General features: G+C 37.4%; 1 protein-coding gene across 2 annotated transcripts in view; it reads right to left on the bottom strand.

Moving 5' to 3' along the window:
• Nucleotides 1-3,203: 3,203 nt before the first annotated feature.
• Nucleotides 3,204-18,543, bottom strand: part of LOC101102143 (hyaluronidase PH-20-like) — a 35,869-nt gene continuing 20,529 nt past the window's right edge. For both annotated transcript variants that reach the window (XM_042248762.2, XM_042248763.2), the window contains 3 exons: nucleotides 11,827-12,987; nucleotides 11,047-11,136; nucleotides 3,204-5,262 (listed from right to left, as the gene is read on the bottom strand). In XM_042248762.2, the coding sequence (XP_042104696.1) occupies nucleotides 4,651-5,262; nucleotides 11,047-11,136; nucleotides 11,827-12,777 (1,653 nt within the window). In that variant the 5' untranslated portion in view covers nucleotides 12,778-12,987 and the 3' untranslated portion in view covers nucleotides 3,204-4,650. The remainder of the gene's footprint in view (nucleotides 5,263-11,046; nucleotides 11,137-11,826; nucleotides 12,988-18,543) is intronic.

The following is an 18,543-nucleotide window of genomic DNA, read 5'->3' as shown; positions in this document are numbered from 1 at the left end:
GCTTCAACAATACGTGAACTGTGAACTGCCAGATATTCAAGTTGCATATAGAAAAGGCAGAGGAACCAGAGATCAAATTGCCAACATCCACTGGATCATCTAAGAAGCAAGAGAGTTCCCCAAAAACATCTATTTCTGCTTTATTGACTATGCCAAAGCCTTTGACTCTGTGAATCACAATAAACTGTGGAAAATTCTGAAAGAAGTGGGAATACCAGACCATCTGACCTGCCTTTTGAGAAATCTGTATGCAGGTCAGGAAGCAACAGTTAGAACTGGACATGGAACAACAGGCTGGTTCCAAATAGGAAAAGGAGTATGTCAAGGCTGTATACTGACACCCTGCTTACTTAACTTCTATGCAGAGTACATCATGAGAAACGCTGGGCTGGAAGAAGCACAAGCTGGAATCAAGATCACCAGGAGAAATATCAATAACCTCAGATATGCAGATGACACTACTCTTATGGCAGAAAGTGAAGAAGAACAAAAGAGCCTCTTGATGAAAGTGAAAGAGGAGAGTGAAAAAGTTGGCTTAAAGCTCAACATTCAGAAAACGAAGATCATGGCATCTGGTCCCATCACTTCATGGCAAATAGATGGGGAAACAGTGGAAACAGTGTCAGACTTTATTTTGGGGGGCTCCAAAATTACTGCAGATGGTGACTGCAGCCATGAAATAAAAGACGCTTGCTCCTTGAAAGAAAATCTATGACCAACCTAAACAGCATTTTTAAAAGTAAAGATATTACTTTGCCAACAAATTTTCATCCAGTCAAAGCTATGGTTTTTCCACTAGTCATGTATGGATGTGAGAATTGGACTATAAAAAAAGCTGAGCACAGAAGAATTGATGCTTTTAAACTGTGATGTTGGAGAAGACTCTTGAGAGCCCTTTGGACTGCAAGGAGATTCAACCAGTCAACCCTAAAAGAAATCAGTCCTGGGTGTTTCTTGGAAGGACTGATGCTGAAGCTGAAACTCCAATATTTTGGCCACCTGATGTGAAGAGCTGATTCATTGGAAAAGACACAGATGCTGGAAAGATTGAAGGCAGGAGCAGAAAGGGACGACAGAAGATGAGATGGTTGGATGGCATCACCGACACGATGGACATGAGTTTGAGTAGAACTGGTGATAAACAGGGAAGCCTGGTGTGCTGCAGTCCATGGGGTCACAAAGTGTTGGACATGATAGAGCAACTGAACTGAACTAAACTGTAGTTAGATGAACCTGTGTTCTTACAGCACTTCAATTTTTATACTTTATGTATATCACAGATTCTATGGACAAGTTCTGTTTACATGCCTAGCATCACCATCAGTGTGCAAGTTCATGAAGAGCAGGGATACTGTTTTATTTTCTTTGTATCTCAGACACAAATATGATCCCTGGCAAAAATTCTGGATCAAAATGGAAACAACTTTGCTTCTATGAACCTAACCATATACAAAGTGGTGTATTATACAAAATATTCCTGCCAAGTGTCTTTTTTCTATTTAGTAGCCTCTTTTTTCCACGGGGTTCATGGCAAAGTTTGCCATGATAAAAGTCTATTGTTTCGACACTCCATCCAACAACAGTAATACAGGCATCTTCTGTAACCATTAAAAACATATCTATCCCTTTCCCAAAGACTTTCAGTGTGTCGTTTCTTATTTATTTATTTATTTGGCTGCATTACGCCTTAGTTGTGATGCATGGGCTTCTCTAGGAGTGGCTTGTGAGCTCTAGAGCACTCAAGCTCAGTAGTTGTGATGCACAGGTTTCGTTGGTTACCCTGAGGCTTCAGAGATCTTAATTCTGGGACCAGTGGTCAAACCACATCCCCTGAATTGGAAGGCCGCTTCTTAGCCACTGGATCACCAGGGAAGTCCTTACTGTGTTATTTCTAAGGCTAAATTTCTTTTTGTGTATTATATGAGCCAATCCTCTCAAGAACCCTAAAAAATATGTATTAGTGCCATTTTATTAGAATAGAAGCTGAGCCAGGTTAAGTTTCTCAGGCTTGTAAGCTAGTAAATGTTGGAAGTTGGGATTTGCCTTTGTAACTGTCCAACTCCAAAATCTATTCCTTTTCCAATTCACCTTACTATCTCCATTCTATCACCTAACAGCCATTTAAGCATTCTAAGGAAGAGAGTTCAACTGTAGCATCCTTTCCAGATCACTATAAAATTGTCTCTTTTTGTGGCTTTGTCAGTAGAAGCATAATCGGAACAAAGACTGAAGGACAGAACTAAGGAAAAGGGCAGCATTAGTTCGAGAGGATCCCTTCTGTCATGACAGCTCCTACACTTAAAATTTCTCCCCATTGTCTTTTATTTGTTTGACAAATATTTAGTGGGCACCTACTAAGTCTCAGAGGCTATCCATTACATTGTGAATACAGCAGCAAGAAAAACAAACACCTGTCCTTATGATGTTTACTTTATAGGAAGGTGATGGGAAGCAAAAAGAGAGAAATTTTTGTGTGATAACTGCACATGGGGAAAATGGGGCAGGTCAAGCAGTTTGGCAGCATCTTCCTTGCAAGGCCCAAACTTTTTGATGTGGTTTACAGCAGCCTTCACCACATGGCCGTCTATTGAATACAACTCTGATCATCACAATCAGTGTTCTGTTCTAATAAGGTTTCTTCTATCTCATATCTCCGGATGCACTAATTGCTATTCAGTCTTCAAGGTAATGGACACTTCATATCTCTCATGGTGTCTTTGAAATCCTTCTCTCCCTCAGGCTCTTGTTTGTATACAAGAGCATGCTAAACTATAGTAGCTCTTCTCACACATTTTGCTGTAAGTTTCCACTTTCAATGTCTGTCTTTTTCAAATATACCACAAGCTCACAGATAGCAAGAAGCATGCTGCTTCACCTTGAACCTGCTTAATATTTAGCCTAACAGAGAAGAAACATTCAACAACGGCTATATGAAGGATGTGAATAACTGCTTAGATGAAACAAGGCATTTTAGGTACACAAGATTGTCAAATTTGATATCAAGAATTAAAATTAGAATAATTTATATGTGAACTTTGAAGACAGTAAACTGTGTACAAAAGTTAACAGGATAATTTGTAAAGTTTATCTTTCTATAAAACACAATTCAAACAAATTATCAAGATGAAATAGCTAAAAAAAAAACATAGTTCTATGCTGACATAGACTAGTGCACTTTGGATATTACTTAAAAAAATATGATGTTGAGCTTTAATATTTTTGGTATTTTATTGCAAATTACCAATAAAGACATTCATTTGCAGTAAATTGACATTATTCAAACTTTTACTTTCTGCAGAAGAACACAGTATCTCCAAGTATCATAGGCCTTATAATCAGTCTCTGATAGAACCAAGAATATAACAGACATCTCTCAGTATGTATTCATCACACTATGTGAAATGTTTGCTATACTTTTGGAAATTATGAGCTAGGAGATGACAGATATTTCATTATAGCAAAAGAAAAGATTTTCAGAGAATGACAAATCATGTAGAAAGTTTGTAATAGTTTTTATCATTCTGCTTATTGTTTAACAAGTGGAGAGGATGAGAATGATTTGGAGGGCTCCAAAACTTTATGAGTAAATCACGAATGGGCAGTTCCTAATTAAGAAACAACACCAGACTTGCAATTTAAAATGCTAGGGCTAAAAGAATTTAGCAGATCATTTTGTTCAGTAGTTCTTAATTTTGAGCATTGTTATGATAGGTTCCTTTGAAATTCTCTAGAAAGCAGTCAACTCTCTTCTCATAAATTTGACATCGTATTTATTTAATTTTTAAATAAACGCAAACTAATGCCAGTACTTTGGCCACCTCATGCGAAGAGTTGACTCATTGGAAAGGACTTTGATGCTGGGAGGGATTAGGGGCAGGAGAAGAGGGGGAAAACAGAGGATGGGATGGCTGGATGGCATCACTGACTCGATAGACATGAGTTTGAGTGAACTCCGGGAGTTGGTGATGGACAGGGAGGCCTGGCGTGCTGCAATTCATGGGGTCGCAAAGAGTCGGACACGACTGAGCGGCTTAACCGAACTGAACTGAACTGAACTTGGCAATTTTAAAAAATGGGTATCATCTTACAAAGAAAATTCTATGCTATCTTAATTATCAAGAGGCTACTTTGACTTTCAAAAGTAAAATGTAGCATCAATGCATTTAGTAATAACACTGCCCTATGATTTTGAATATAAAAGATGCTGATCACAATTCTTTATCAATCAGTACTAACTTCAAGTTAAATTTGATCATGAAAATGCAATCTTTGCTCAAAAAATTAAAATACTATCTTGGCCATGAGTTTTTATTCACATTTCAAATGTAAAACTTCAAATATATAGGTATCATCATTTGCCTAAAAATCATTGCTGCTACTGCTGCTACTGCTGCTGCTGCTGCTGCTAAGTCGCTTCAGTCATGTCCAACTCTGTGCGACCCCATAGACAGCAGCCCACCAGGCTCTGCCATCCCTGGGATTCTCTAGGCAAGAATACTGGAGTGGGTTGCGATTTCCTTCTCCAATGCGTGACAGTGAGAAGTGAAAGGGAAGTCACTCAGTCGTGAAGTTATAAACTATTATAATGCAAAAAAAAATCAAAACATAAAACATACAGATAGGAAACCTAATAATCACTGAATTTATATTTTAATAGTTTGTTTCATTTTTAATGTTTTGAATGTATAACTGACGGAATGTATTTTTCCAGTCAGCACTCTTATGGCCCCTTTGGATGGTGTTGGAGAGGGCTTCCTCTGAAAGCCTGATTTTGAGGGACACATGATCTTTCCCAGGAACACGTGCAGACACTTTGGCAGTTGGTATGGAGGATGAGACAGGGCTAAAAGTGGTAGAAGATATCTCTTTCTGGCTAGAAGAGTGCTCACTGTAGTCTGAGTTTAGAGAAGCTTTTATACAAATATCTTCAGCAAAACATACATTAATAGTACGAATGTTTTTTATATCCCTTTTTTTACAGTGGATGTTGGCATAACACCTGCAATAAAAACTTTCAGAAAATTGTAGCAGGTCTTCAAGTGTGGGTTTCCCATGTATGGTGTATTTTCCACGTCTCTGTCTTTGAATAGCAAAATTCATTGGGTTCAGGTGAAGATAGTCCGTTGAATTCCAGTCTTTCCTTGTACACACTCCTTTCTCGTGGCAAAGTACTTGGCTACACATTTTGGCTGCTAGAGTGACGTTGATTATATAAGGATTCAGTATAGTATTCAAGTAATTGTCTAGGTTCATGCAAGATTGCTGTAAAACCGTAAGAAGGTCAGATTGTTAAGATCCAAGTGAGTTCATATGTGAATTAATTCACTATCTTAAGCAATTTTTTTCATGGAATTCTCAGGGCAAGAATACTGGCATGGGTTGCCATTTCCTCCTCCAGGGGATCTTCCCAACCCAGGAATTGAACCCAGGTCTCCTGCATTACAGGCAAATTCCCTATCATCTGAGCCACCAGGGAAGGCCAAACAATTTCTAAAGAAGCATACACATAAAAACCAGACTCAGTAAGAGTAGGAAATGTTTTTATCTTGCTTTACTTTAATAAGCCAAACAATTCCAACTGTTCTTTGTAACATTTGTAAGTTTCACATGCTATTTCATGTCACTAAATAATTAACCAGTTGAAGTTTAATATACCCAGCCTTGGGCTTCCTCACTAATTCCTACACTAACAGGGGTGGAAGTGTGGGTGGAGGGATTAGAGCATGGGGTCTGGAGTCCTTCTGCCCAGTTTGGAGTCACAGATTCATGAATAGCTAGCTGTGTGAGCTTGGGAATCCCTTAACCTTTCTTAGTTTCCTTTCTGAGTGACCTTGTAGAAAGTAATTAAGCTGGCTATGACTCAGCTTCATCATTGCAAAATACAGATGATTATAACACTTGCCTCATAGAGTTTTTGTGAAGATGAAAGGATGCAATGTATGTAAAATGGCTAAGCACAGAGCCCAGGATATCAGTGATTACCTCTCAAAGTATAAACACTATAAAGTACAAATAAATGTGATAAATATCACATTTGTCAGACATGTTTGTGCATTGTGAAGAGTGGTTTCTAAACTGCTAGCTCAAAACAACTAAACAGGTTCAACTGAGTTTTTTGTTGTTAGTAGCTAAATTGTGTTCCATTGTTTGTGACCACATGAACTGTAGCCCTCCAGGTTCCTCTGACAACAGGATTTTCCAAACAAGAATAACGGAGTGGGTTGCCATTCCCTTCTCCAAGGGAACTTCCCAACCCAGGTATCAAACACATGTCTCCCATGTCTCCTGCATTACAGGCAGATTCTTTACCACTTAGCCAACAAGGAAGCTGTCAACTGAGTATATATTAAGTGTTATGTATATTGTCGCCCTTCTTATTTAACTTCTATGCAGAGTACATCATGAGAAATGCTGGACTGGAAGAAACACAAGCTGGAATCAAGATTGCCAGGAGGAATATCAATAACCTCATATATACAGATGACACCACCCTTATGGCAGAAAGTGAAGAGGAGCTAAAAAGCCTCTGGATGAAAGTAAAAGAGGAGAGCGAAAAAGTTGGTTTAAAGCTCAACATTCAGAAAATGAAGATCATGGTATCCAGTTCCATCACTGGGGAAATAGTGGAACAGTGTCAGACTTTATATTTTTGGGCTCCCAAATCACTGCAGATGGTGACTGCAGCCATGAAATTAAAAGACGCTTACTCCTTGGAAGAAAAGTTATGACCAACCTAGACAGCATATTCAAAAGCAGAGACATTACTTTGCCAACTAAGGTCCGTCTAGTCAAGGCTATGGTTTTTCCTGTGGTCATGTGTGGATGTGAGAGTTGGACTGTGAAGAAGGCTGAGCGCCGAAGAATTGATGCTTTTGAACTATGGTGTTGGAGAAGACTCTTGAGAGTCCCTTGGACTGCAAGGAGATCCAACCAGTCCATTCTGAAGGAGATCAACCTTGGGATTTCTTTGGAAGGGATGATGCTAAAGCTGAAGCTCCAGTACTTTGGCCACCTCATGCAAAGAGTTGAGTCATTGGAAAAGACTTTGATGCTGGGAGGGATTGGGGGCAGGAGGAGAAGGGGACGACAGAGGATGAGATGGCTGAATAGCATCACTGACTCAATGGACGTGAGTCTGAGTGAACTCTGGGAGTTGGTGATGGACAGGGAGGCCTGGCGTGCTGCGATTCATGGGGTCGCAAAGAGTTGGACACGACTGAGCAACTGAACTGAACTGAACTGATGTATAATTCAAGTATGGTTGAACCATGACAGGTCTTTTGCAGATATACTTATTTGGTGGAGTATGAGTCACTAAAATGATTCATCTTGAAACTGATATTTTCTAAAACTGGAAACCTGTCCTTTTCAAAACATGGAAGGTAGTTTCTTTCTTTCATGATCAACAGTTCCATTGAGTGAATTGTTCGTGCTCATCCTTCATTAGATCAAAGGAAGTTTTTGTTTGTGGTAGGTTGGCAGGCAAGTTGAGGAACCTTGGCAGCTTCCACTTGAATCTATATCTTGTTACCTTCTTGAAATGATGCCATCAATGGTAGGCAGAATAAGAGCCTTCCAAGAGTATTCATTCTCCAGTTCTATGGAACCTGTGGCTGTTTTACTTTACATGGTGAAAGGGGCTTTCCAGATATGATTAAGGTTGTGGGTCTTGAGATGGGGAGAGTCTACAGCCAAACCACCCTGAACATGACTGATCTCGTCTGATCTTGGAAGCTGAGCAGGGTCGGGCATGGTTAGTACTTAGACAGTAGGAGATGGGAGAATATCCTAAACCATCTGATGGGCTCAATCTAACCACGAGTCCTTAAAAATGTAGAAACTTTTTAGATTTGGATTTTTAAAATGAGCCGGGAGAAGGAGGACAAATACAAAAGTAAGGGACACTCAATCTGGCATTTCCGATTTTAAATGTAGATTGAGAAGACAAAAAACTAAAGAATACAGTGACCTTTAGAAGCTGGAAATAGCCGTAACCATAGCCAGTCAGAAAATAAAGATCTTGATGCTACAAACATGAGGAAATGAATTCTGCCAGCAACCCAAATAAGCAAATGAAGGTCTTTCCATAGAAAGGAACATAATCCTGCTGATATCTTGACTTTAGTGTATTAAGGTCCATGTTGGACTTCTGAAGTACCGAATTGTAAGAGAATAATTTTCTGCTGTTTAAACCACTGTTTGTTGTTATTTTTATGGCAGCAATAGAAAATCTCTTCTTAATTCTCCAGTAGCTTTACATAGCGTTTAGACTACAATTCACTTGTATACTGCCTGCTGGGGTGAAACCCCTCCTTCCTCTTATACAACCCCCTTCACCCACTTGGCCTTGTTGTTTCACAGGTGCGGCAGGTACTAGTTGTTTCTCAAGTGTGGCAGGTCCATTTCAAACTGCACTTACTGTCCCCTCTGTCTAGAATTCTCTTTCCCTTATTTTTAACATAGCTGACTACATCTTGTCATTCCGATTGCAGTTTTAATTAGATAAGATCCTTCTCAGACACCTTTCTTGTCCAGTTTCTCACAACTATTTCAATTTTCTGCATAGAACTTATCACATAAAATATTTTTGCTGTTTTGTATTGCTTCTATTCCTCCAAGCTTCACAAAGGCAGGGACTTTATCAGTATTATTCAACATAGTATCACCAGTGTCAAGAATATATAAGAATTTATTCCAAGATCAGATGATATTGCAGTTAGGTACAGAGACAAGAACTAGACAAAAAGAGGAGAAAAAGAATTAGAATGTTGGAGAATCATTACCCTACTCAAGATATAGTCTTTGGAAAGATCTAAACCTGGCTCTCTAAGAGAAGAAAATCTATTTTGTAGCATTTCTCAAGACCCATGGTGTAAATACTCCTACCATGGCCCATTTTAAGCTACCAACCTGACACCACTGAGTGCAGAATTAGGACTCAGGTACCCCACCATTACACTGTATGGAAGTATGGGTGTGAAGTACACATCACTATATACCATTTCCAGTTATACAGGTACAATAGATGTAAATAACCCTGAAAGTATAAATAATAGGAAAATAAATAATTGATGCATTTTTAGTATTTATTACTTTTGTTTTTAACATAATTTTATTCTAAGTTTTCATAATTTAATGTTTAATAATGATTGTGTTTAACAAACATTTCACAAAATTTCTGAATATTTATCAGGTCTCATGAATTGGGACCAGGAGAAGCTGGCCCAGTCACAGCATTGGATCTACTAAGATGGAATGGAAGGAATGGTTTGCCTACATTCAATAGCCACTGTTTCAAGTCAATTCCAGTCATTGCAAGTAAACCTACAATTACCAGTTTCTCAAGTTGTCAGTAAATCAGAGGAAACACAAGCAATCCATGATTCTGTTGATTTCCAATGACATAGGAAAAGGCAAGGTAATGCCAGAATTAACATTCAAAATGATAAACTTGGAAAAGTAGCAGATATGTGCAGCATAAAGTCCATGGGGAACAATTTCAAGGCAGTGTTATTTCTATCCAGTAGAAAATCATCATATTAAAACTGAAGGACTGTCCCTGTGTAAATAATACTGGAGGTGATTTGAGAGTCATAGAAGAAGAGTGTGAATCTAAGATTAAAGTGCAATTAAAAACAAAACAAATGTGACAATTAAATAGTTTGCCATGCCATCCTACTAATTGGAGAATGCCTCATTTATTCCTCATCAAAGTTCTTAATTTTAAAAAGAAGGAGTTCTTAATCTTTAAAAAAAGGAAGTAGTATAGGGAATTTATAAATTGTTCCATCATTGAATTATTAGGATCCTTGAGAAAGAGGTTTATAGATTTGAGAAAACAACTAATAAAAGTAAGGAATATTCTTAGGAGAATTATAATTCTTAAATAATTTTCTGACTTAAAAGATTTTGCAAAAGGGACATATACCTTTATCTGAACTTAGTTTCTATTACTTCCCTTAATTGGTGATCAAACCAGAGACAGTAGAATCTACCAAATGGGTTTGTGGGCTCAGATAACCTTGAAAGAATTTCACAAAGCCAAATATCTTTGTAAAGGAAGGGAAAATATGGCTAGTCTATCTGAAGGACAAGATATCAAAAGATATCTTCTGGTCTTTAGAGTATAAAGTTTGTTCTCTGCACATCCTAGGATAAAACCTCTGGGCCAAGAGCTTTATTAGACACCATGGCACCTATATCACTAGTATTCCCACACTGATTAGAGAAGTAAAAGTTTGGCTTCAACTCAGCAGTGCCCATGTAACTGCTCTACTCATGCTTTGAGTCAAGAATATTGAAGAGGTAAAAGATTAAAACCTGACACAGAAAATTGTTTTAAACAAGATGAAAATAGAGGAAGAGAGAAAAGGATTCGGTTGTGATAGTTAAAATGTATTACAAGAAAAGTAATACAATTCATTATAGATAGAACAAAATAAACATTTTTCCTAATAAAACATTTTTTACTGAAGATTTCACTTAAAATAGACTCTATTAAATATAATGTGTGGAAAATAAAGAAGGATTCCTTTCCCTCCCCCTTAGGGAAGCTTTGAACAATTCAATAAAATTTTCAGAAACTAACTAACTCCTAGCTTCCCCCAACTAGTTGCTGGCCCATGAAATAAACTGTCATTTAATGACTAAATAAATGAATAAGTGCTCAATAAACAGTAATTGGATGAACCGAAGCATGTGGGAATGTATATGGGCTAGTTGAGCTCTTCTGAGAAACAACACAACATAATATAGTAGAAAAAACCAAAACCACATAAGGAAATCAAAACTGTAGTCCTGTTTTTGCTACTTCTTAGTCATGTAGCCTAGGCATTTTCAATTTATCTCATCAAACTTCTGTTTCTTCACTGGAAAACAGCCTTACAATACAACCACACAAATGATAGTTTGATTTAGCCACTATTAATTGAGCACCTACTACTTTGTGCCAAAGATCATGTTTATTTTATTATTCAATCCCACAGAAACCCTGAAAAACATTAAAACCAAAAATATTTTCATCTATTTCCTACCATTTCAACTTACCCTAGTTAGGCTTAAGTTGAAGCTTCCCCACATTATAATTCCAGAAGCACCTAGAGCAATGCTCTCACCAATTGTATTCACAAGGTCATCCTGGCAAAGGTGAAGAGTTAACAGGGAGGAATAAAGTGAAATGTTATATGTTGGATGGTAACACCAAAGCCAAGAATGCTGATCCTACAAAAATTATGTAAATATTTCTCCACTATTCATTTCTATCTTTTAAGCCACCACTGTCTTACTATAACAAAAATTCAGATTTTCTGCTATTATTTAATTACTCTGACAAGAGAGCAGGTCTGTAAAATAAAAAATAAAAAGAACTGAATTAATACATTATCTATATTATGAAATCCTCCATGGTTGCGAAGACATTATATGATTACATTAAAATGAAATATAGTCTTATTTATTTTACATCCATATAATGAGGCAGAACTACCTGAGTGCATATTCCTAAAGGTTGAAAAGTGAACGAGAACGTGTTAATGGCTTAGTTGTGTCTGACTCTTTGAGACCTCATGGACAGAGGAGCCTGGCAGGCTACAGTCCATGGGATACTCCAGGCAAGAATACTTAAATGGATTGCCATTCCCTTCTCCGGATCAGGGATCAAACTTGGGTCTCCTGCATTGCAGGCAGATTCTTTATTGTTTGAGCCACCAGGGAAGCTTAAAGGTTATTAAACCTAAATTTCACTCCTTTCAAAAATGATGTTCAGTTCCACTAAATGCCACTAAATGCGGACAATATTCCATAGCCTTCTCTCCTTGATTTTCTTACCTGAGAAAGGAATTTTGGAGACTTATCGGTAAAAACTGGACGAGTGTATACAAAAACCGGAAGTGGACTTTTAACACTGGCAATTTTAGACATCCGAATGGCTTCCTGAACACGATTACGAACAAAGAGGGCAGCTTGTGGAGAAGATTTTAGCTTGGTATTCAAATAAATAGAGGGGTAAAGGGCAGTGCTTTCCTTCCACAACCAGTTGAGTGCATCATTTCTTCTTTTCTCTACATCAAAGCAACTTCCATTGTAACTAGGTTGGTTATAACGATGATTGTAACAATCAGGAAAAAGATAATAACCCCATAAGCGTTTTGGCCGAAGTAACTTTCCCAATTTTAAAGTCTCTTGCATGAAGCTCTTTGCTGCCTTTTCAAAATCCGCTTTCGCTCTCTTGGCAGCCTCTTCCAAAGGAAGATGTGTATTTTGCTGCAGAACCAACTTAATAGACTCATTCTTGTAAACATGTTTAGGTTTCCAGTTTCTTGCCCAGGTAGGCCTCCAGTTTTCCCAGTCAATGACTGCCAAGCCCACGTTGTTGATTGGCATGTAATAGGTAATGTCTTTTTCAGCTTTGTCCAAATGTTTTTTTAAGGAACCCACCTGAGGGATTCCACCATTCTTATGGACACCTGTTCTTTCATTTATGTAAGGATAGTAGCCAAGCCTATCAGCATAAAATAATGTAATAAGTTGTCCTGTAACATCTTTTTGGGGGGTTCCTACTAAAGAGAAGAGGCTCAGATCTGGAGGCATGTCAAATATTTTACCACAACGGTCAGTTGGGGCATTCCAGGCCCACAGGAAAGGAATATTTGGAATGAGAGGGGGTGCTGTAAAGTCCAAAGCCAAACAACATGGAATCAGAAGGAAGGTGAACACTGCCTGGGGTGCTCCATCGGATCCAACAAAGTTCTTAAAAGAGATATACTGGTGCCTTAGCATTCCTACCGCAAAGAGTAAAGATTTGAAAAGCACTCTTTTTCTTCTACACACTTTGGTTTATCAAATATTTGATGTAAGAAATAAACACAGAAGAGAAAGTATGGAATGAAGCCACTTTGATGGATAAAAATGTATAATGATGATATGAATTTAAATATTATTCTTCTTGCTTCTTGTTTTAGCAATGTTTGCAAGTTGCTTCATCTGTAACTGAAAAAAGAAAAAAAGAAATGTAGAATATATTGTTATACTCATTTCTGCATAAGAGACTGTAAGCTTTACCAAGTTCTCAACTTCAAGTGCAGGGAATTTAATTCATTGTTTGAAAATGGAAGACTCCTGTGTTTGAATCCATAAAATCATTTTCTCTTATGCATGATACAAAACCTATAATAGCTAACAATTTTCTCATCTTTCCAATCATTATTGAATCTACAGAGAAGTGAATGAAGCTATTTTTCCTTGTGCTTTCCTAGTTGTGAAGAATGCTATATCAAGCAATGCCTTAGCAAAAGACTGTTAAGTAAAAATAAATTCCAATTTGAGCCTCTTAAGCTTGTTTGTTATTTCCTGAAAGACCACTTTATAGTGGTCTGCCAAAAAAAGTGAAAACAACCTCAGAGAATTTTTAGGTTTTATATATATATATATATATATATATATATATATATATTTGCTTTTTAAGGGAGGAGGAGGCAAAAATCACTTCTACCAGAGGTAATAACTCTAAAGTTTGCTTGAAACTATTAAATCAAACAAAACCTCCCACTGAAGGGTAAGCTGAAGTGCTATTTAGAATGATGCTCCATCATATGTCAAAGAAAGTGAAAGTGAAGTCCCTCAGTCCCATGCTCCTCCATCCATGGGATTTTCCAGGCAAGAGTACTGGAGTGAGTTGCCATTTTCTTCTCCAGGGGACCTTCCCAACAAAGGGATCAAACCCAGGTCTCCCGCATTGCAGGCAGATGCTTTTCCATCTGAGTCACCAGGAAAGCTCACTCTACTATATGTCAAAGTAATGTCCAATCATGTTTACAGTTGATAAAATATCTTATGAGATTATATCTTCCACTGAAAGGACTGGTTCAGGTCTTGCTTAATAAAAGCAACATATGAACTTTATTATTTTATAGCCTTTGATAATTGAGATTGTAGTGTCATTCTTATTGTCACAATATGAAATGTTAGGGTATATTTTGTGGTAAAATAAAATAGTCAAGGATAAGAAATTAAGCTATGTGTTATTTAACACTTGGTATCTGCAAAAATTACCTATAAGAAGGCATATTTAAATATGCTACATTTGTAGGAGGAAACTAGAATGTCTATTTTAATTAGATTAGTAGCATACTACTATATACAGGTACAATGAGAATTGTACCACTTTTTCCCACAAACATGTGACCTTACCATAGCAAATTATCCACTTATCCCCATTGCTATAAAAGGAATTACTCTAAAGAGGACATCATTAACAGAATAAAATAAAATCCTAGGAATTGTTATAGTCTCATTCTTTGAAGATAATGGATTTTTTCTCCTTAATGTTTAGAACATGTAAAGGAACTAAAGATTTTCAGTTTAAACCCTTCTAAACTTCCTTATTTAGGACCTAGATAATCTTCACCGAAAATAATGGTGGAGGAAAAACTAATTCCTTTCAACTACCAATTACCAACACAAATGCCTGAATGGTAGCTAGTGAAACAAGTACATGGAATAAAGAAAGGATTGGATGTCCCTATATCTCAGTGAAGAACTAAGTTAGGCTTATTGAAATAACATTCAAACCTAATTCCCACATGGTCATTTTATATAAGGAAAACGTGGGACAGAATGAGACTATTAGGATGAATTCTACCCGCAGAAATCTTCGAAAAAGAATGGACATTTGTGTCTTCCTTATGAAGAAATAATGAAAGAGAGCAGATTGTTAAAAAAAAAAAAATAGACACTTCTATCCTTGAAAATCGTGAATCTAAAATTTAAAAAGTAATAAAGTTGTTGACATTTAAAGAAGGCTGGTACTCTACTGGGCTTAACATGCCCCGCCCACAACCCAAATACCCTTCCACCTCAAACCTCAGAATGTGACCTTACTAGAAAACAGAGTCTTTGCAGATAAAAATAAAGATATTAAGATGATATCATCTTGGATTTAGAGTTGAACCTAAATCCAGTGACTGATACTTAAATAAGAAGAAGAAAGGACACAAAGATAGAGAGATACAGGGAAGAAGGCTGTGTGACTGAAATAATGCAGTTATGGACCAAGAAATGCCAAGGATTTCCAGGAGCCAACAGAAGCTAAGCAAAACCAAGGAAAGGCTATTTTCTGGAGTTTTGAGAGGTAAAATGGCCCTTCTGACACCTTGATTTAGAATTGCTATCCTTCAGAACAGTGAGATAATAAATTTCTATTGCTGTAAGCCACCAAGTCCTTGGCAATTCATTACGGTAGCCCTGGGAATCTCATTCTAATCACCAAACATGAATAACAGATTGTAATTTCTACAAGTCTGTTTTCTCAAACTGGTTTCAAGAGAAAGGTTAGTATATTTATATGTATCATGAAGTAACTCATTTACCCAAACTGACCCCAAAACAACAAACCAGTGACAGATCCAGAACCTGCATCTTTCAGACTCATTCTGTGGAATAAAACCTTCTTGAAGTCTTCAGAGTTTAAGGGGAAAAGGAGAATTCCTTCATCCTTTGGGCCACATGATGTTTGTCAGCATAACCTCCTCAAATGTCACTGTTTCACACAAAGCAAGACAACTGGTACCTGTGTGAGCCAAGGTAATGATCAGAGTCCAAAGCGCACAAGGCCAGAAGACTCACTTGAAGTTGAATGCAGGTTTGAGTCCCAGAGATGAGAAGAGTTCTAGAGATATTTAATATCTCTGGGCAAATAGACAGATAGTTGAGAGACTAGGGTGTTAATATATAAGTGAGAGAAAAGAAAGAAGGCAGAAAGAAACAGTTTTAGGTCTAAAGTACAAAGGCAAGATCTCAAAATCACAGATCATAGATTTGTAGTCAAAGACTTAAATGAATCCCACCTAAACTGTTAGCAGAATCTTAGGGATTCTCAACATTCATTTCTGAGGCCCAGTTAGAAGAACCTGCATGATTCCAGAGCAATAGGAGTAGGAAAGGTACATTTGGGCTGGCTGAGGTTTTAATTGTCCCAAACACCTCTCAATATACTCGGGGCCTTATTACCTAAAGATAATAATAAAATCAGCCAATCATGAATGCAACATTCACTGAACCCCCATAGTATGCCAGGTACTGTGGCAAGCAGTAGTAACAAAGAAGAAGAAGAGGGGTGAGGGGAAGGAGAGGGAAGAGGAAAAGAAAAAGAAGGAAGATGAGATGAAGAGAAAGATGATAGCACACACTTGTTGACAGGTATTAGGAATGCAGAAACTGATGGCCAGATGTGAAGAGCACAACAGTGCTTTAGGATATGTTGAAAGCACCATGAAAGTCAAATACCAAAGATCTTTGGGTAGGTGAGCTATGACTCCACATAGAGAAAAATGCTCAAGCTGGACAAACCCAAGTAGGAGTGGGAGCTGGGAACGGAAGCAGGGATTAGACACAGAGGAATAGTGTTCGGAGCAATATATTCAATAATCCAGTAGGGAGAAATTTGAGGACATGAGAAAGAAAGATAATGTTGGCAATGAGGAGGCTCAGATATCATACCAAGGATTTCTCATTGTAGCCCTTAGACAAGTGACAGAATAAGTGAGAACGCAAGATGTGTGGAACTATGGCCAAGGTCAAAGGTCATATCCTGTTCTAAATAAACATCTGCTATTTGGCCTGAGTTGTTTGGAATGGTGCCAAATCCTTCAAGTTTTAATATGAAAAATTTTTAATGTGGACATAATTTTACATAAGGACAAATGTCTGTATGTATAAATGTTGGTAGTGTTCAGACATTGTAGAGAGGGGATAAAATATAAGCTGACAGAGCTTTGGGTTGTCTATCAGGGATCTTTGCTCCAAATTAGTGTTTTGTTAGGGTAGTGACATGATCAGATTTGTTTCATAACAATTATTATAACCATGTTATAACCAAATAGAGAGAGGCAAGACAAAAGGAGTAGAAATAAGTTAGAGATTAGAAGAGTAATAGGAGGATTTCCCTGGTGGTCCGCACTTCCAATGCCAGAGGTGAGGGTTCAGTCTGTAGTCAGGGAGCTAAAATCCCACATGCTTCATGGCCAAAACATTAAACAGAAGCAACATGGTCACAAATTCAATAAACACTTTAAAAATGGCCCACATCAAAAAAATCTTTTAAATTTTACATTAAAAAAGAAGAAGAGTGATAATGATGGGGAAAGAACAAGACTTAACAGCCATTGGTCACCCCAATTGCATTTGGAAGATTAAGGAAGCTAGTAACTTGAGACTCCTTGGTTTCTGGCTGAAACAGTTCGAAGGGATCAGATTGAATCAAAAAGACAGTCACTCAATCTCTGTATCCCCATAATTCTCCGTCTGTTAGCAAAATAGTAACAAACTTGATAAAGATAATGGTAGTGAAATTTCCTATAAAAAGTAAAATACCTTAGATATCTGAAATATTTTTAAGCTGTTTTTTAGATGTCATTTTATGCCCTGTTCAGGTCTGCTACAAAATAATTTGGGTTGGGGAAGGGTGACTAGGTGGGAAGGAGAAGATTTGAGTTCAGGTGGAAAAGATTGGCCATGGATTAATAATTGTAGAAACTGGTGATGAAGATTTGAAGGTCAATTTTTTCTATTTCTGTGCATGTTTGAATTGAAGGAGATGAGGATGTGCCATCTTCAAATATGCCCCTTCAGCGTATTGATGATTTTGACCTGAAGACACTTGAGAAACAGCAAGTATAGGAAAGACTTTCTGATCTCTCTATTTCTACCTAAAAGCAGGACACAAAATTTTCCATAAGAAAGATGCCCTCTATGGTACCAGAAAGATAACCTTCTTATCACTGGCAATGGGGAAACGATGCCAAGATAAAATCTCTTTTATCACCTATGAGTTTCCTTTTATGTCTTCTTTCCTTAGGACCTCCTCAGTCTCCATTACCTCACAGTCCCCAGATCAACCAAGCATGATAAAGGCACTGTTACATACCCAGCAAACAGCCTCTAGCCTCATGATACTGAAAGGGATTATGTATATATACAAATTATATTCATAAAAACTTTGGGAACCATTCTTTAACATGAAAAATAAAAAGCATAATTCCAAGTGAAGCAGCAATTCCCAGATGTATTGCCCACATAGCACTTATACACTAATCATATCAGAAAGGCATCTGCCCTTTCTGAACTGTTTAGTTTATCACTTCAACCCAAAGGCTGACTTCTACCTCCAGTAACAAGTAACAATGAATCCAAACTGAATTCTGAGTAAACTTCTGAAATAAGAGACCAGTGTAATATCCTCAAAGCAGAAAAATCCCCAAATCAGTTTCTTCTTTGAAAGCAGAATTTTATGTTTTCTGGAAAGAAAGGTGCTTTCAAGCAAGACATTTTTCCTAGAAAATTTCACATTAAGCTATTATGTTTTAAAATGTAACTTGGCCAGAAATAGGTAAGGTGATAAACTTGGTTCAATAAGAGAAGTTAGTAGCATTTTGGGTGGCATTCCATCAGCTCCTTTTCCTTCCCCATTCCTATCATTATTATTACTATCATCATCAGTATTTCTTATTATTGGTTCCTTCCACTTTGTCTCAACTTTGTCAGTTTCTC

Source organism: Ovis aries, chromosome 4, assembly GCF_016772045.2.
Source record: "Ovis aries strain OAR_USU_Benz2616 breed Rambouillet chromosome 4, ARS-UI_Ramb_v3.0, whole genome shotgun sequence".
NCBI lineage: Eukaryota > Metazoa > Chordata > Mammalia > Artiodactyla > Bovidae > Ovis > Ovis aries.
This window is presented reverse-complemented; position numbering and strand designations above follow the sequence as displayed.